The following is a 21,078-nucleotide window of genomic DNA, read 5'->3' on the forward strand; positions in this document are numbered from 1 at the left end:
ATTCTAGCTTGAGCATTTGTATAAAATGTTTCCAGCAAAGATAAATAGGCCTTCAAAACCAAACTTATGACAAAATTGTCAGAGGCTTTTATCAGTGTCTAAATTAAATAAAGAGTAAGGTACATTTATTTGTATATTATATTTATAAATAATGTAGAAATTCTATATTTATCTATTAAAATCAAAATAATGAATGTGTGATCTTAGGGGACAGTTAGACAAAACTCAAAACATGAGACAATTATGATTGGACCATTACAAACAAAGCCATGCAGCTTGTCAGCAAACATGTTTTGGGAAGAAATGAAAGAACACAAGTGCTAAACAATACATTGAACAGCATACAACCATTCATTAATTTTGGCAGTGTAAATATTTTAAGGCACATTTATGAAACTGTGTGTGTGTACAAAGTTGCCACAAGTGAGCTGGTGAATATTAGATTTTCCTAAAACCCTTAGTATGCTTACTTTCATATTACAGATTTGTTTTCCTGGGGAAAAAAAAATAAAATTCTTAAATTAATTTTTTCCTATGCAAAATGTTCCCTTCATACATAAACAGCAAACACTGTATACCAGTTACTCCAAATGTGTGTAAAGCTTGTAAAAATACTGTCAGCTAAAAAATGGTGGTAGAGTTGGCCATAAATCTGGCACAAATGAACTGCCCCTTAAAAAACTATTTCTTGAATGAATATGTAGATTATTTTGTATGGGTAAATATAACCTTTTATTTTGTTTTGTTTTTTTGTTTTTTAATTTTTTAAAATGTAAATAATTTGTGGATGAATATACACACCCTGAGGGCAAGCATCTGTACTGCCCGTGTGAAACTCTCAGCCTCTACACTACAGCTAACACTACGCTAGATCTTATCAGACTCATCAATGATGCGTGAAAGAGGCAAGCAAAACATTCACGACTGTTCTGCTAAACTCTTTTATGTCATGATTACTTTTAAGCCAAGAAGTCCCTTTATGGTTTGTTAAATGGCCTTTAAGGCATAAAACATATAGTGACTTTAAACATTTAGCAGCACAGTTCTGAATATACACACTCATGAATACTTTCAGTTAGGCATTATTGATTTGAAGTCATATTATATATTTTAGCAGTAAAAAACAAAAAAAGTTTGTAATTTTTTAACCCTCAAAGTTGTTGATCCAGAAAGGCAACTGAACCATTCAGCTGCTAATAAAATGCTAAATCAATTCTTTCTAACTCAGATGTTAACAGTGCCTTTTAATGTAATAGATTTTGTAATATGTATGGAAAAAAATTTTAAGGTCATAATTATATAGATTTTAGCTCATGGATTGGCAAAACTTTGTACAGCTTTTTTACAGTTTGATAAATATGACCTCTTTAATTGCACTACGTCAAATATAAACTGCTCATTTAGGAATCTTTTAAACCAAAATTAATTATAAAAATTATAAATTAAAACATATTCATACCTTTCCGTATACCTCCATCTGTATTGCACGTGTATTCACCTGTGGTCAGTAGGAAACAAGTTCCCGTCCTTCTGTTTTTATCGCGGGTACTAGAACGTCTTATAGGATATCTTTCACCAGGGGAAAGTGGCTGGTCACTTCCTGAACTGTCTTCACCTGGTAAAATTAGGAAAATATCATACCATTTTAAATAAAACTGTATCTCAGTATGGTAAGACAATGTTGTAATGGCCTAATATATATCACTCAGAATAATATTTCTCATATCTATATGATATATGTATTATTATGATTCAGAAAATGATTTTTCATTGAGCTTATGTAATAAAAGGCATCATGTTTGCCCAGTTGCAGTAGCCGATACCAACAGATCAGCAGATTGAATTTACTTATTACCCATTTACTGTAAATGCAAGCATTATTTTGGCTGCTATGTGCTTCTTATTACATAAGAAGGCATATGCCCTGGGTATACACTCAAAAAGCAGAGCACACATTGCCTTTTCATAGTAGTTCTTAAACTTTCATATATTTTCCTTGAGAATACAACAATTAATCAAAAGAGGTTCTGAAACTATCCGTGTGACGCACCTAGAAATAGTACCTGCTTATAAACATAAACCAGTATTATAAACATGTAATGTTGACAGTCATGAAAGTGTTAATAGCTTTGATAAATATGAAAATGCTGGGGATCTATCAGGAATTTATTATTTGTATTTTAATAAATGTACCCATAAACATCAAGATGAAGAGCAATTCAAATTTACCAAGGACTTCCATAAGAAGGTATAAAGGGAACAAACAGAGGAAATTAAAACAGCTCACAGATTTCTGCAGCAAAGTACACGAAGGAGCACAATTAGCAAATCTTGAACATCAAGGATAATTTTGTATTACATTCTACTATACCTGACATGTTGTGTTCCATCAGTCTGTTGTCTTTTCCAAGACATGTGTCTACCTGTGTGCTATTGCATCCAATACTTAGGTCCATCTTGCAGAAAGTAGGGGATCCAGCCTGAGGAGCATGAGGAATGTATTTCTTTCTTTTCCTTGGAAGCTTCTGTTTTGCCATAGCAAGTGAGTAATACATTCCAAAGTTGTTAACAATGACTGGGACAGGCATTGCTATTGTAAGTACACCAGCCAAAGCACATAATGCTCCTACCAACATCCCTGACCAAGTCTGAGGGTACATATCCCCATATCCCAGGGTAGTCATAGTTACCACAGCCCACCAGAATCCAATTGGAATGTTTTTGAATTGTGTATGTTTACTTGCCGATGGATCACTTGGACTGGCACCTATTCTTTCAGCGTAATAGATCATTGTGGCAAATATCAAGACTCCCAGAGCCAAAAAAATAATAAGGAGCAAAAATTCATTAGTGCTCGCACGAAGTGTGTGCCCCAGCACTCTAAGTCCTACAAAATGGCGGGTCAGTTTAAAAATTCGAAGGATGCGAACAAATCTTACAACCCTGAGGAACCCGAGAACATCCTTAGCAGCTTTGGAGGAAAGCCCACTTAGTCCAACTTCCAAATAAAAGGGCAGAATTGCCACAAAATCTATTATATTTAAAAGATTTCTGATGAATTCAAGTTTGTCAGGGCAGAAAATGACACGTACTAAAAACTCAAATGTGAACCAAACCACGCATACTCCTTCCACATACGTCAAGGCTGGATCAGTTTCTATTTCAATCAATGAGATTAATTCTGTACCATTGTTTACAGTTTCCGTTTTGTTAATGATGGTATTAAATGCTTCATGAGTCTCCAAGCAAAAGGTTGTTATAGATACCAGAATGAAGAACAGGGAAGCAAAGGCGATGAACTGTTGAGGGAAAATAAGAGAAGTTACTTAAAATTCTTGGTACATTAAAAAAAAAGTTTTTTTTTGTTAACTTAAAGGGCTAAACACTGAACACCTATAATGCCCCATTTTCTACACTGAACTTTCTGTGCCAGCCTAAAGATTCATAATTTCTAAAACAGTAATGATCCATGCGTAATTGGATTTAGTTTGGAATGTCAGTGGCACTGCACATGCTCAGTGTGCTCTGGGCAGCTGTTGAGAAGTTAAGCTTGGGGTTATTCCAAATCATCAAACAGTAAATGAAGTTTGTCATAGAAGCTGATGTTACAGGGCAGATTATTTAATTCTACTGAAAACTGGACTAATCTGAGTCTTTTAATGAGAATCTTATTTCTATATTCTATTCTATTGTGTGTGTGTGTGTATATACTATATAAAATCCAAAAAGGTAAGGTGCACACTGGGATCCTTTGTAGCTTTTTTAAAAAAGATAAATTTTATTCAATACATATATATACACACACACAGTATATTGTGAGTTGGCCCCCTGAACTTGACTGACAGCAGCACAGAGCATGTACAGTGAATTAGCAGAAAAGAAGATGGGGAACTACTTGGGCATCTTTAGAGGCACAGATATTTACTGATAAAGGGATGTGGTTGCATTGGGCTGGTAGAAATCAGAGACTGAGAAGCTGATTTACCACCTGGTAAAATAGTAAAATAAATTGAGACAATACATTATATCATATAAACATACAATACTACCAAATAACTTAACCTTACTTTTTTAAAGGACCATTACATCCAAAGCAGTTAAAACTATGTTTCACTTTTGAATTCAGAAGCTCCCCCCCAAAAAAAAAAACATTTTGTTTTAAATGATTTGCCTTTTTATTTGCCTTTAAAGTAATGTGCTTTTTGCTTGTCTTTTCTATTTAAATCAATCCTGCATTACTATTTCTGCACTGTAAGATTTTTTTTTTGTAAGATGTTTTACCTTTACTGTAAAATCTCCCAAGAGATTTTCTGGCTGCTATAAATACATTATTGGGGAAAAAAAGATCCAGTAACTATACAAACCACTTTATTGAATGAATGGTATAATTTCATTGGGAAAACTAACACCTGCTATGATTAGTCAAAACACCAGTTCAGCTCCCATGAAGAATATAAGTATTTGATATAAAAATGCATATTAAGGTATTCAGGAAATCTACATGGCATAATTCATAAGTTCTTATACACCAGTCTTTTCTTTTTCATGTCTCTTTTACACATTACACATTACAGCTTAGTAGAAAACTCTAGGTTATAATGAAAGATTAGCAATATCAGTTCTAAATTAGAATCTTTTCACAAGGTTTTGTATACAGCCAAATAAAACAAGCCAGCTCTAAAATCTCTAAGCAAGCAACTTTTGTAATTTATATCCTTTTAAATGGTGCTTTGTGATGTCACCAGTTATGATATTATGAGGCCAAGTGTTTTTATACAGACGTGATTTCTACTATCCTAATACAATTTAGTTGGTGGTTATGATCCTTTATATAATATATGAGGTATGACACAAATAATATCACCACTTCTAATATCCTTATACCTTTTTGCAGGGGGTTCAGTATCCTTAGAATCTGCAACACCCTGGCCCTCCTATCCACATCCATTTTAAAAAAAAGATTAAATGTCTCCACTCCCCACCTTGCCCATACTAAGACATCAGAAAGTTGTTTACATGACCACCCAACTCTCCCCCCATTCTCTTTAAGTTGTTGCATGTCCTTTACCAGCATCTTTTGACAGAAGAGTTTTTGAGTGTTGTTTCTGTCAGTAGATGTCCTTGGAAGCATCAGTTGAAACCCCAGTGGTTTAGCCAGAAGTTGGATGCAAGAGTTACTACACAGTATGAAGCAAAGAGATATAGTGGTTCATGGATACATAAATAAAATCCTGGTTATCCTGGTGTTGGAATGTAAGTTCTTCCTGCATTCATCAAGTATCAGGAGTCAGCAGTTGTTGGAAAGTTCTTTTATTTCCAGAGGAAAATTATACAAAAAAAAAAAACAGAAGAAAAGTATTTTTTCACAGAAAGCACTGTGATAACTCCATATAACAAAAATAAACAGGGTACTTTGCAACTACCCCTTTCCAGGCAGCTACCCTCTGCACTCAGACTGCTTGCTCTGAGATCAGGAGTTCTACTAAACAGCATTTTGTATGTTCTTTAAGTAGGTAAGTCTGCCTTTCCCAGCAGCCCATGCTCTTAAAGACACATTCAGCTACAACAAAGTTGAAATTATTAACAAAATAATACCTTCATATACATTTTGCTTCCTATCTCCCCATAATAGGAGCTTACAATCTTATTATTCACAAAACAAACACAGGCAAAACCCCATTATCAGCATATAAGAAAAACACATTTTGCTTACATGTGACCTGCTGCAGCTTTTACCAATTGGTAATTAAGCTCAGTGCTTGCATCCTGCAAACACCCAGTGCTTAGGTTTTGCTCCCATTATACCAAATGGGAACAGACACACTTGGTAAGTAATATTTTTAATTCTTGTAATGCTGGGTAAAATGTGGAGAGCATAGTTTATTACTTTGTCTGCATAGCAAGAAAAATGGGAAGAAAAAGAGATTTGCTGGCCAGCAATAGAGAGAGAGGAAAAGCATTTATATCACACATACAGGCAGACAAAATAAACCACTGTGCATAGCCTAACATACCCTCCAGCTTAAGTGGAAGCTTGTTCTTCCACAAACTCTTCCTGGACTTCAGTACCAAACCTAGATAGGTGATCAGCATTTTTATGCTGACTCCCTGGTTTGTAATTTACTGTAAACTTGTAAGGTTGTAACGCCAGGTACCATCTTGCTAAACGAGCATTGTTATTTCTCATTTGGTTCAACCAATATAATGGATGATGATCGGAAACTAAAACAAATTCCTTTCCGGTCAGATAATAACGTAAACTCTCTATGGCCCACTTAATGGCCAAACATTCCTTTTCTATAGTGGAATATTTCTGTTCTCTTGGAAACAACTTTCTGCTAATGAATAAAATTGGGTGTTCTTTCTCATCTTGAATTTGGCACAAAACAGCTCCTATACCTCTCTCTGACGCATCAACCTGCACTTGAAATGGTAGTGAGAAGTTTGGATTATGTAGAACTGTAGTGTAGATGTGGAACAGATCCAAGGCGGCAGTCAAACTGCAAAAAATCCGTTTATTGGGGAGTGTACAACATGTTTCGGGACAAGCCCTTTATCAAGTGTGACACTTGATAAAGGGCTTGTCCCGAAACATGTTGTACACTCCCCAATAAACGGATTTTTTGCAGTTTGACTGCCGCCTTGGATCTGTTCCACATCTACACTACAGTTCTACATATTGATTTGGGTAATCGGACACAGGATACCCGTGGACAGGTCTGATCTAAGTATGTGGTGAGCTCCTTTCATACTAAATTGTGCAGAAGTTTGGATTAGTCAAGACTGGAGCTGTGCAAAGTTTTTCTTTTAGAATTGTAAATGCTTTGTCACAATCTGGTGTCCACTCAACAACATTCCTTCGGGTCTTTTTTGTAAGATCACTAAGACAAGCTGTTAAGTCAGAGAAATTTGAGATAAAACGGCGGTAATAACCTGCTAGACCTAAAAAAGACTTAACTTCTTTTTTCGTCTTAGGAACAGGGGCTTCTTTTACTGCCTTTACCTTCGAAGTTTCTGGTTTAACTTTGCCATTACCTATCACATATCCTAGATAAGAGGTTTCTTTTTGTGCTATAGAGCATTTGGTTGGATTTATTGTAAGTCCAGCATTAGGGATGTCGCGGACTGTTCGCCCGCGAACTAATTCGCGCGAACATCGGCTGTTCGCGTCCGCCGAATGTTCGCGAACGTCGCGCGACGTTCGCCAATTTGGGTTCGCCTTAGCTGGCGCTTATTTTTGGCAGCCAATCAGGAAGCTCTCCCTCCTGGACCACCCCCACACCCCCTGGACCACTCCCCTTCCATATATAAACTGAAGCCCTGCAGCGTTTTTTCATTCTGCCTGTGTGTGCTTGGAAGAGCTAGTGTAGGGAGAGAGCTGTTAGAGATTTGAGGGACAGTTGATAGTAACTTTGCTGGCTAGTAATCTACTTGATACTGCTCTGTATTGTAGGGACAGAACTCTGCAGGGATTTGAGGGACATTTTAGGTTAGGTAGCTTTGCTGGCTAGTAATCTACCTTCTACTGCAGTGCTCTGTATGTAGCTGCTGTGGGCAGCTGTCCTGCTGCTGATCTCTCATCTGCTGACTGCTGCCTGTAACCCAATAGTCCTTGCAAGGACTGCTTTTATTTTCTTTTTTGTTTTTTTTACTTTGCTACTGTAAGAGCCCAGTGCTATTAGTCTAGCTGTGTTGGGGAGTGGGACTGGTGTGCTGCTCCTCCTAGTAGTTCACCACTACCAGCACCAACCAGCACCAACCAGAGTCAAAATTGTTGCTAATTAAGTTAGAAACTGTTTTTTTTCTGGCTGTTCAGTTCAGAGAAAAGAGGGACTTTCCAGTACAAAAGAGGGACAGGGGGTTGAGTGGTCAAAAGAGGGACAGTTGGGAGGTATGCAAGTGCCACCTAGCTGTGTGAGCTTTTTCACATTCTGTCTAAATAACAATAATAATTCCGTGTCCGTAAACATCACCTGAGTGATGTTTTTACAGCAGCAATAATATATTCCGTATCCACTACTGTATACGTTGCCCTTGCAGGCATTGTTTGCCCAGTCTTTAACCAAGTGCCACCTAGCTGTGTGAGCTTTTTCACATTCCGTGTCCAGAAACATCACCTGAGTGACGTAGTGTGATTTCTGCCCTTTACAGCACAAAACGCAGCGCTGTGTCAACAATGTATTTTTCAGATACATTTTTGCCCTTGATCCCCCTCTGGCATGCCACTGTCCAGGTCGTTGCACCCTTTAAACAACTTTAAAATCATTTTTCTGGCCAGAAATGTCTTTTCTAGCTTTTAAAATTCGCCTTCCCATTGAAGTCTATGGGTTTCGCGACGTTCGCGAACCGTTCGCATTTTTGGACGCAAGTTCGCGAATATGTTCGCGAACATTTTTTCCGCCGTTCGCTACATCCCTATCCAGCATTCGAAATGGCACAAATAACTTTCTCTAAATGGACAAGATGAGACTTCCAATCTGAGCTAAATATAATGACATCGTCAAGATAAGCAGCACAGTATGAACTATATCCATTAGACGCTGAAATGTGGCTGGGGCCCCGTGTAACCCAAATGGCATACGTGTAAACTGAAATAACCCTTGGGGTGTAGCAAATGCAGTTTTCTCACGGGATTCTTTATCCAATAAAATCTGCCAGTAATCTTTTGTTAGATCAAATGTAGAGATATATTGGGCTTCACCCAGCTGGCTAATCATATTGTCAGTGAGGGGCATTGGATAAGAGTCAAATTTTGAAACTTGATTAATTTTTCTGAAGTCTATGCAAAATCGCTTTTCCCCATTTTTCTTGGGTACAATGACAATCGGAGAACACCATGGGCTAGTAGATGGTTCAATGACACCTAGCTCTAACATATTTTCCAATTCTGCCTCTATTATTGGTTTAAGTTTCTCTGGTACCCTGTAGGGTTTTTGATGTATTGGTTTTGCATCCCCAGTGTCAATAATGTGTTTAACTACATTAGTATGACCGGGTTTAGATACAAATGTTGCCTTGTGTTTCTTAAACAACAGATCTAAGTCTGTGTTCTGCTTAGATGTCAGTTCTGTACCCCTTTTTAGGTCTGATAATTCAGAACAATTATGGGACAAACTAGAATAAGCTTGCTCAATGACATTTGGGCAACATTCTGAGAGAATAGTGCACACACTAGAAGACCTGTCAACCCACTTTTTTAATAAATTGGCATGAAAAATTTTCTTTTGCTGTGTTCTACCAGGCATAAAAATTTCATAGTCTACTGGACCAGTCTGACGTATTATTTTAAATGGTCCTTGCCATTTAGCTAGCAACTTATTCTCAGAAGATGGTAATAAAAGTAGAACTTTGTCACCTGGTGAAAAATGTTTCTCTTTGGCATTTTTGTCATACCATTGCTTCATGTGTGACTGTGATTCAGTGAGGTTAGCTTTGGCAAATTCAGTCATCTGATTTAACCTGTCTCTCATAGAAATCACATAATCCACCAAATTCTTTTGTTGACATTTAGGTTTCTCCCAGTTTTCCTTAATAACATCTAGTGGTCCTCTTGGCCGCCTGCCATAAAGCAGCTCAAATGGAGAGAAGCCACTGGATGCTTGAGGAACCTCCCTATATGCAAATAATAGATATGGGAGTAATTGATCCCAATGTTTTGGATCTTGACTTACAAACTTCCTGAGCATTTTTTTTAGCGTTTGATTAAAACGCTCAACCAGACCATCAGTTTGTGGATGGTACCGCTTGTATACCCAGAAGCTGGTTTATCTGTCTCATTAGACTGGACTGGAAATTTGAACCTTGGTCTGTAAGTATAGTTTAAGGAATACCCATGTGGCTAAACAGTTTAATCAGTTCTTCTGCAATTTTCCTGGTAGTGATACTTCTCAAAGGAATAGCCTCTGGATAGCGAGTCATATAATCACTCACAACTAATATATATTGGTTTCCTTTACTGCTTTTTTGCAAAGGACCAACGATATCCATGGCTACTCTTTCAAATGGAGTATCAACCAAAGGAACTGGAACCAGTTTAGATTTTTTTCCACCTGGAGAAGAATATTGACATTCGGCACAGGATTCACAGAAAGTAGCCACATCTGAATGTATATTTGGCCAAAAAAAACGATTTAATATTCTGGCCACCATTTTCTTTCTACCCAAATGGCCTGCTAATGGTATAGAATGAGCTATTTCCATAATTGGCTCTCTGTACTCTGAAGGTACCACTAATTGCCATGCTTGTTCTTTAGTTTGGGGGTGTTCACACACACGATATAATGTACCATTTTTTAATTGGAAACAAGGAAAATGTTCAAGTTTGTTTCTCCCTTCATTTGCCTCAGTGAACAGTGGGCAAAGGGTGATATCTTGCAATTGCTTAGCAGAAATATCCACCTCCCACTTCAGAGATTTAAATGGTTCCCCTTGTAGAACAGAATTTGAATTTTGAGACCTCCAATTTTCACAGGCAAGCCTCTTTTCCCTTCTAGAAAGGTGACCTTTACCTGTACCCTGAAACACATCTTTTTCAAAAGGAAAGATTTCAGCCAAGTTTTCAGCTGTAGTCTGGCTTTTAACTTGAGACCTTGTTGACACAGCAGACACCTTACTGTCCCTGTTCAATATATCACTGAAACCAGGTGTATCTTGCCCCAAAATAACAGGGTAAGGTAAGTTAGGTACTATGCCCATCTCCAACGACACCCGTGTATTGGCTATTTCCACAGGTAGTACTGTCTTAGGGTATATTTTTGTGTCCCCGTGAACACACTTCAAAGGTAACTGACCAGTGACATTTGGGGAAGCTAGCAAATTGGACCGAATTAAAGATTGTTGGCTCTCTGTATCAACTAAAGCTTTTACAGTTTGGGAGTTGATTTTGACAGGTTGTAAATAATCATTCACCACACCAACACAATTTGTAACAGTCTCCTTGCCAGACTTTACCCTCTTACTTAAACAGTCTTTGGCTAAATGTCCCACTTTATGACACAAGAAACAGATAACATCTTTAGTGTGACCTTTGTTTTTTAAAGTGTCTTGTCTGGGTTTATCACCACTGCCAACAACTGGAGTAGCTCTTACCATATGCATCTTACGTGATAGTCCTTTTCTTGCGAGTAAATAATTCTCTGCCAATATCACAGCCTGGTCACCGCTCTCTGGCTGATGCTCCTTTAGCCAAACTCTCAACGGTTCAGGAAGGATTTCTAGAAACTGTTCAAGAATAATGGTTTGCAAGACTTGTTGGACAGTCTTATTTTCTGGAACAATCCACTTTTGGCACAATTCCGTCAGACGCGTATAGGTCTCTCTGGGTCCCTCCTTTTCAATGTAGATATAGCCTCTGAACCTCTGTCGGAAGGTCTCCGTGTGAATATTATACCGCCTCAAAATGGAACTTTTGACTTTTTGATAGTCCCCAGCATCCTCAATCCTCATTTGACTATATGCTTGCTGAGCCTTGCTGGTGAGGAAGGGTGCAAGATGAATGACCCATTGATTTTCTGGCCATTGACTTACTTGAGCAACTCTCTCAAATACTGTCAAATATGCTTCTATGTCATCAGTCTCTGACAGTTTAGTGAGTTTTAAACTTGGCACAGGAGGCATATTATGCTGCATTGCTTGCAGTAACTTGAGAAACTGGTCATCTCTCTTTGCTCTCTCAGCTTCCTGATGCCTCAACTCATCCTTACGTTGCTGTTCCTCTTTTTCCATACGATACCTTTCTTGCTCACGATAAAATCTCTCCTCCTCCAGTCTGCGCTGGTCACCTATTTCTTGGCGCTTTACCAACCAGACTAAAAGTTCTTCCACATTTTTAGGAGTGGTCCCAGTCTCAGTTGAAATTTTAGCACCATCATCAGATATAGCGCCCTCCTCCGGAGGTTCCTCTGGGATCAAAGGTTCACGCTGCTTTGGCCTGGCTCCTGCCATCTTGGCTATTTGATGTGATCTCTCCGTCACTTTAAGACTTTTGCCAGACTGTTTCAGGAGCTCAGCTTCCTTTGCGCGTCTCCTTATGAATTCCCTTCCACGTGCTTTTACTCCTGCCATGCAGTGCTTAGTTCAACACCAAATGCAATCCCACCACTGCCACCATATGTTGGAATGTAAGTTCTTCCTGCATTCATCAAATATCAGGAGTCAGCAGTTGTTGGAAAGTTCTTTTATTTCCAGAGGAAAATTATACAAAAAAAAAAAACAGAAGAAAAGTATTTTTTCACAGAAAGCACTGTGATAACTCCATATAACAAAAATAAACAGGGTACTTTGCAACTACCCCTTTCCAGGCAGCTACCCTCTGCACTCAGACTGCTTGCTCTGAGATCAGGAGTTCTACTAAACAGCATTTTGTATGTTCTTTAAGTAGGTAAGTCTGCCTTTCCCAGCAGCCCATGCTCTTAAAGACACATTCAGCTACAACAAAGTTGAAATTATTAACAAAATAATACCTTCATATACATTTTGCTTCCTATCTCCCCATAATAGGAGCTTACAATCTTATTATTCACAAAACAAACACAGGCAAACCCCCATTATCAGCATATAAGAAAAACACATTTTGCTTACATGTGACCTGCTGCAGCTTTTACCAATTGGTAATTAAGCTCAGTGCTTGCATCCTGCAAACACCCAGTGCTTAGGTTTTGCTCCCATTATACCAAATGGGAACAGACACACTTGGTAAGTAATATTTTTAATTCTTGTAATGCTGGGTAAAATGTGGAGAGCATAGTTTATTACTTTGTCTGCATAGCAAGAAAAATGGGAAGAAAAAGAGATTTGCTGGCCAGCAATAGAGAGAGAGGAAAAGCATTTATATCACACATACAGGCAGACAAAATAAACCACTGTGCATATCCTAACACCTGGTACATTTATATAAACGGTAGAACCTACATTTTACTTTTTTCAGGGGACCAAAAATATGGTGTAAAATCCATAATAAATCTAAAGTCAGGGAAATGTATTATGCTATATCAATTGGTGGGACCCCATAACATGGTGTAAAATGTGGGAATATTCAAAATCAGGGGATGTTAAACTGAGCTTTCATTGTAATAGGTGTAAATAATGAGGTAAAATAAACATTTTAGCCAAAATGGAAAGTCCTGAAGATTAACATAATGTACAAACTCTGGTATCTCTACTATTTTACTCCCTCGCCTGTTACATAATCACTAATCAAAAGTAGGGATGTTAAAACTAAGTAGCATGAGTGGGAAAAAAGCGATCCTTTAGATGAAGTGTTGTGATGCCACAGTATACAGTTTCTGTTGTGCATCTGGAGAGTTGTATACCTTTGCTGTAAAAAATTAAGGTGTAGATAGGGAAAGGAGAGAGAGGAATGGGGCACACACCGAAAGGAAAGAGAGAGGGGGAGGGAGAAAGAGAGAGGGAGAAAATAGGGGCACATGAACAGGAGAGAGGGTGGAAATAGGGGCAAACAGGGAAAGGAGAGAAAGAAGGAAGAACGCGGGGCAAAGGAGAGAGGAAATAGTGGCACACAGGGAAAGGAGAGAGAGGGAGGAAATAGGGGAACAGGAAAGAGAGGAACTACAGGCACAAAGAAAAGGATAGAGGGAGGGAGGAAATAGTGGCACAGGGACAGGAGAGAGAGGAAATGGGGCACACAGGGAAAGGAGAGAGAGGGAGAAAATAGGGGCACAAGGAAAGGAGGGAGGAAATTGGGGCACCGGGACAGGAAAAAGAGGTTGGAAATAGAGGCACTCAGGGAAGGAGGGAGGAAATTGGGCCACAGGGATAGGAGAGAGGGTGGAAATAGGGACCCAATCAGTCCAATCAGCCTAAGGGTGGCCCTGGCAGCAAGCCCATTAAGTAGATAATGTGCAGCAATATATGATTATAACATCCAAATACCCACTCACTAGAATCTTGCAAATTTGCACTTGCACATAATCAAGATGAGTCTAACCATGGTTTTCCCTCTCTGCATTTATCATACTTCTTTATAATTCTTCCCTTGGTCTAGAGGACAGTTGTGTTTAGTGTAGCAAATAATGACTTGTGTTATTATTCTGAGAGGCTGTCATTTCAAAATTCAAATGTTCTGTTCATTTAATTGTTTCTGACCGATTTTGAATCACCCAGCACTCATCAAGTATATGTTACAAAATGTAAAAAAGAGTTAACCTTTTAGGTAGAGGAATTAGGGTGATATGTGTAACTTTTTATTAATAGCATCCACAGGAAATTCCATACAAAGTTATGTGTCCATGCTATCTTATGGCCGATAGAATCTTCCAGATCTCACTATCTCCTAGTCCCCTATGTTCCTTGGATTGCTGAAACATTGATATCATGGTGCAATTAACTTCCTTGTAGAATATATATATATAATATGATATATTTTCTCCACATTGTCTAAGGCAGTGTCTGTCTGAAGTTCTGCTATATAAGAAATATGAAAGATTGACTCATACACAGAAGCACCTTGTCACATTTATATTCTTTGTTGATGTAAAAACTGCATTGATAAATTCTAGAAACCTAATTATCTGATAGCTAAATCAAGTATAACTTGTGCTGAATCATGCTTAATAAGAAACTTAAAGATATCCTGCTCAATAAGTCTGCTAGTTTTCTAGATGTGTGAAAGTCCTTAATTCTCTATAGATACCCTAGGATCTCCCTTTTATCAATTCACAAATTATTGTTGAGCAAGCCTCTACAGTACCGAAGGATGTTGTATCCTCAGGGGCTTATGAAGTGGAGGAAACCATGATTTTTTTTAATTGTATGTGTTCAAGAGAAATGATGTATAAAAAATATGAACCAAATATATGGGCACATTTTTTTTTATAGGATTATTGACACACAGAAGGCAGTAGCTTTCCCAATAAAAACCAAGACTACAAGCCTCAAAATAGTCACAAATGTTGGCTAGCAAAAGGGATGATGTCCTTTTTAGAGAGGGGGAATACTATTTTAACATAATTTGGTAGAAATATTGTTTACAGATTACAGTTAATTACTGCTCTGTACCTTTTAGATCAATAGGTGGTAACTAATATGAACCTAATTCCATATAAACTACAATACATAATAGAATAGCCTTCACGTCTCAAGCCTAGTATGATTCTGTCATCCCATGAAAGGGTGTCAGAACCAAACATTATGCATTATGTTTACCTTGGGATTAACTGCCAAAGTTGTTTAATATCAGTAGTGCCAGCAGTCAAGACACTGCATGTACAATTCTAAAGGCACTATATAAATAAATGATGATGATGATGATGAAATAATGGCTGTCAAGGCAGACACCTCCATTTGGTGGGAACTGAGAAAGGCTTTCTTTTTACTGTAATATACTGACTAAATCATGCCCCCAAGCCGTGCCCTATTCGTTGAAGAATGTAATTCTGTGTGCCCAGGCCAATTTATACTGCTAAGCAACAGGTACCTCTTCAGCAGAAATTTCAGAGTGATCCTATATAGATAATATGCTTGTGATTTAACATCATTATGCAGAGTACTGTGTGCATTATTTTCATTAAAATAAGTACTTTATATGTCATTGTCTCTACTTGTCTAATGTATGTTTTATCATCTCCACTTGCATCCCGGTCGTCTCAAGTACTTACATTTCAGGCAATTACTGCATTATTCATACTCGTACCAATAATAATGATGTTTATATAAAATTCACTGACTTGTGCTGTTCTCATTCTGTTTCTGTGCTACCTCATCCACCTTGACTGATTTCTAAATATACTTTAATTAGTCTTACTCTTTTAAACTCTGTGACATATTTATCAAACATCAAGCTGTGGAATCCTAAAGGATTTGCTGTATTTTCTCAATTTATAAACACGTTCTTGTCATGAAATTTTTTTGACATTCAGGAAAAAGGTTTTATTGAAGAAGATGCCTGTGTCAGTATGTCAGAATGGATTTGTTTATGGGGTGTTAAAGCTCAACAGCAGGGCTCTAACACACCATAGTGTTACAAATTTTGCCCCATTCTTTGTATTTAATATATCCAAATAGTATAGCATCTCAAAATATAAATGTAACCAAGTGGATTATTTTGTATTATTTAATAAAGGGGAAAGCCAATGATCTTCAGAGGCAATATCAATGCACTTACAGAGAACAAAGTGTCACGATCGCCGCCCGGAGCAGGTCCAGGAGCTCCGGGCGGCGCGTCCTTCCCTGCCGGCGTCGCTTCCAAAATGGCGGCGCCCATGGCCGCCACGTGGGTAGCGGCGCCGGCGTGATGACGTCGGCGCGTCGACGTCGGCGCAAGGACGCCGATGACGTCAGAATGGCGCCAAATTCAAATATAGCCAGAATGGCGCCCAAGTATAGGATTCATTCCTGTGAAGTTTCCGGTCTGCTTTGCTGAAGACTTATCTTGTTCCTGTTTGTTGCTGACCTCTTGCCTGGACTTTTGGACTTTGCTGATATTCTGCCTGCCTTTGAACCCTTGCCTGGACATTGGTTATTCTCCTGATTTACCCCTTGTTGGACACCGCGACCTTGACTCCCTTGTGGGCTTCCTCCTTGATCCTGACAACCTCCCTGGTGGGAGCATCCCGGCTCCCTGACACAACGACAAAAATGTAACACCATTGGCAGGCCTTTAAAAATATTTCATTTGTACCATTTCTATTATAAGGTTAATACTACATGGAAAGGAGCCATATCAATTCAAATAAACTATGGCAACTTTTTAACAGGTTTTTGGGCCCCGTGTAGACCCTGAACATTTATTAAAAAGGCTAAAAGAGGATACTCTATTTATATATCTGCTAAAGGGCATCCAAAGTAAACAAAAGTGTTTGGGCCTTTAGCTAGGCCCATGAGACATTACTGATCGTAACACTCTCTGGCCATAAGTAAGTCATATCATAAGTATAAGTGGAGGCTCTAGTATTATTTTTATTATGCCTAACCTCAAAGGTTGGGGCTCTAGGTACCTCACAAGCAGGTGTCACTGCGTTCTTTCAGTACTCTTTGCCCAGCCTTCTGCCCCCCAGCTACATAAGGAGATATTGTGGGCACAAAATACCCATCCAAAAACAGTTAAATAGAGCCTTGTAAATCATCACAAAGTAACCACTATCAAACCAATAAACAGCTTTAGATTTGCAGTAAAAGGGGACCAGTAAATAAAAATGAATATAAGGCATTTAAATAGAATTTGTTACTAATATCCAGTTGAAGAATACAAAATATACTTGTCATCATTTTATAGAATTTTTTTTATCTTTACAAGAGTATTTTATGGGTATAAGATGGAATAGAAAAGACTGATGCAATTAAAATACAGATGTTGCCTGGGGGAGTGGGCCATTTTCACTTCATGATTTGTCACAGTGATTGATCCAAAAATTCTTTCCAACAGAAGCTTCGCTTCCCAGTACAATAGCAGGATAAAAATAAAACAATTCCATAATAATAACAAAAATACAATACCCTACATTTGCATATTGATTTTATATATCGCCCGGTGTAGCAACCATTCCTAAATCTTTAATCATCTAAACTGATGGCTAATGACACATGGTCAAAATCATCTAAACTGATGGCTAATGACACATGGTCAAAATGCTCTAAATGTTTGCAGCCACTAATGTTGGTGTTTATGTAAGCCAGGGCTGTCTATCTAGAGGCCTGGAGAATGGATGTAGTCATGCTCAAGGGCACCATATGCGTCATTATATGACATTTATTATTATTTTAATAGTATCTGGCCATCAATGTGCAATGTGAGAAACAATAGGCCCAGTACATGTACAAAGAAGTAAATGATAAATTCTGATGGAAATTTGAGCTCAGTGTTGTCATGGGGAGTTAAGAAAGTAGATTATGAAAGTAAATTACAGATTACAGATACCTTACAATCTTTTGTTTTTTTTAAATAAGAAAAGATGACTGAGCTCAGTTTTTTTCAGATTCCACTATTATTTCTGCTAGACCTGACCTTTTATATTGTACTGTGTAATTTTATATATGTGATTGGAAATATGTTTTTATGTACTTGAACCATGTTTATCTGAATGGCAGGGGGTGTTTAAATAGCTCTAAGAATCATTTAGGTAATGTGCAGATTTATTAATATGCCCTTCACTCATTCAGAGTCCAGTTCTACAGGGAACACTAAGCTCCGTAGATTCATCTTTTCTTACATTAACCAAAGTCATGTCCTTTGAAAGAGGTTTTTAACTTTCTATTTCTATCCCTTGCTAATTATGAGTCTCCTGACCATTTAGAAATTTAACCTAACTCTCGAATAAAATCAATGAAAGCAAAATATGATAGGGACTATTCAGAGATAGACAGCTTATTCTGTTTCATTGTACTACAAGCTATCTGTATTCAGGATAGCTAATAGTCTCTCAATGAAATATTCACTAAGCAATAAATATTATTTGATTACTAACATATCTAACTATACAAATCCCTTGAATGACCTTTTTTGAGGCGGGACTGTGTCCTTTTATGACTATCTGGGTGTAATAAGCATGCAAACATTATTGAGATAGTTGCTTATAATGCTTAGCTGACATACACACTACCGTCTTTCCATGTCTTTGAAATCATTAAGGATTAGTTGCCTGTTTATCTTTGTTCTGGTCTATGGTTGCATTCACTATAATGGCATGTTTTTAGGTTAACATTCCAGTTTCTGTGATAATTTTTAAAACTGTGACAGTTTCCATTTATTGAAAATAAATTTGCTTTACTGACACACACGTACAGTACAAAGCAACAAGCCATTGCAACCCTTTTTCCTTCTCATACTTTCTAGAAATATTTTCAGTTCCAATAATGTTTAGTCATATTTCCCCAAGCAATGAACAGTTCAGTGAAACTTAAAAGCCTGTGCAATTCATAACTTATTAAATACTGTATAAAGTTATCTTGTATTTCAGCCTATAAGTAATACAATTACACTGTCAGAAAAAAAGAGGTTTTGTCTTTCTGAACTTAATATACTGTCTTTTTTCCTTTTTTCTTTTGAAGTGTGAGGGATCCATTTTCTGGCATATTTAATTACTGCTTATACATAAAAAATTTATAGTTAATCTTGTCCTTAACATCTCCCACTTCATACAGTAGTGAGCAAATCATGTGTCACCATCCACTGACAGGAATGAACAGTAAGTCTAATTTAGCTAATGAGTAGAAAGTGAAACGGAAATTCTTATATTACTTTGTTTCTTGATAATGCCAAGAAATATGGGGGAACGCACAATTCTGGTTTTGTATTAGCCACTTATTTGAGGATGTTGTTTACATTTCCTCTCTGAAGGAGCGGGTTAACTTAGGTATGATGTTCCCATTGCAGCAAAACATGAAACCAGCTGTAGTTATAAAATACAGCTCTCCATTTTCAGTTCCTACATAATGACCCATTTGCTCCATTTTGTGTGCAATAGTGCTGTATATTAGTAGTGTCCAAGGGCAGAGGGTGTAGAGCAGGCATTGACAGGGTAAGAAAAGAAAGACATAGGTACAAAATGGAAAGGGGAAATTGAAGCAACTGTAAAGAAGCTAAGGGCATAAACACCATGAATATGGAACACAGCAGGCTGAAGGGAGCTGGAAAAAGTCAATGAAGTATACAAGCAGGCAGAACTGAAAGTATTTCTTTGAAAGTTATGCACTGATAGAATGATGGTTATGATAATTGTTCTTGGGTTCCATACCTATGGAACTATACATGTGATGTGTTTCTTAAAGGAAAACTTTACCCCCGAAATAACTACTTAAGCAACAGATAGTTTACATCATATTAACGGTAACAGGAAGAAGTGTGTGTGGAAAACACAGAACGTTGTCTATTAATTGGCTCATGTGACCTAACATGTATGGTTTGCTTGCGAGCACCGTGAATCCTAGGATCCGGGGGACCGCTCTTATTCTTTAAAATGGCAATTTTCTATTTAGGATTACCCAATGGCACATATTACTAAAAAAGTATATAAGTGTATATATATATATATATATATATATATATATATATATATATAAACAATAAGCATGTCTTATCATTAATTTCTATGGTTTTAATACGTACTTACATTCTGTATGTTTTCCGGGGTAACTAATGCAAATGGTTTATATTTTTATTCAAAAGGCCAGTTACATCAGAGGAATGCAAATAGCGCACACATCCCATTGTGACACCTAAGGGTTCATTTACAAAAGGCAGGACAATGTGCAACATGTAAATTTCAGGGACAATGCACAATGAAGCATTTTTCCCTAGAATTCCTTCGTCATTGTGACACATACACTGCAAATTCCATTACAACTTGCAGGCAATGCACCAATATGGACACAAAATGACTTTTATTTTGGTAATTAATGCATCAGTTGCAGCAAATGCTATTTCACCTGCATTTGGAATGGAATCATTTAAACTGTATTAGGATCTGCCTTATTTGATGCAAGTCATTAGTGGGTATTGATGCAACCCTCAATGGGAACCCTGGACTTACCACCATATCCAGGCTTGTGGTAGCTCCAGGGTTCCTTGGTGTCCATGCATACACTTGCACTTTCTTCATCAGAGCAGGATGGATATGATCTCTGTAAATAGCTGCATATTGGAAGGAGCATGAACGGAAGAAAGTATATTAAGTTTAAATACTCATCCCTCTTACACTCTTGCCCTAAATACAGAAATACTCCATATGATGAAGTAGAGGAAATGGATTAGGACCAGCAGACCATCCATGAAAATATTTTGGGGCAAATTTACTTACCTCTGATATTGCACCAGCAACGGCTTCGCTGACATCGCAACACTTCGCCTGGCGTAGATTCGCCAGGACAACACTAATTCACGAAGATCTGAAGTTGCGTCCAGGGTTCTGAATGCTTGCGAAGTTGCGCTAGCGATATGATAAGTAGTATTGTATTATCGCAGTACGCTAGCGATGCCTAATTAGCATACGGCGTGAAGTTAAAGTACAATGGACGTATATGTTGCAGTAACTACATTACACTACACAAGGCCAGGGAACTATAAAATAAAATAGAGGTGTTATATTGCCGTAAACATGTGCCCACTGTATAGTTTAGGTGCCATAT

General features: G+C 37.8%; 1 protein-coding gene across 3 annotated transcripts in view; it reads right to left on the minus strand.

Moving 5' to 3' along the window:
* LOC108705026 (potassium voltage-gated channel subfamily C member 2) overlaps positions 1 to 21,078 on the minus strand; it is a 133,868-nt gene that overhangs the window by 9,882 nt on the left and 102,908 nt on the right. For all 3 annotated transcript variants that reach the window (XM_041586355.1, XM_041586356.1, XM_041586354.1), the window contains exons 3-4: positions 2,372 to 3,299; positions 1,460 to 1,615 (exon numbers count right to left, since the gene is read on the minus strand). In XM_041586355.1, the coding sequence (XP_041442289.1) occupies positions 1,460 to 1,615; positions 2,372 to 3,299 (1,084 nt within the window). The remainder of the gene's footprint in view (positions 1 to 1,459; positions 1,616 to 2,371; positions 3,300 to 21,078) is intronic.

Source organism: Xenopus laevis, chromosome 3L (assembly GCF_017654675.1).
Source record: "Xenopus laevis strain J_2021 chromosome 3L, Xenopus_laevis_v10.1, whole genome shotgun sequence".
NCBI classification, from domain to species: Eukaryota; Metazoa; Chordata; class Amphibia; order Anura; family Pipidae; genus Xenopus; species Xenopus laevis.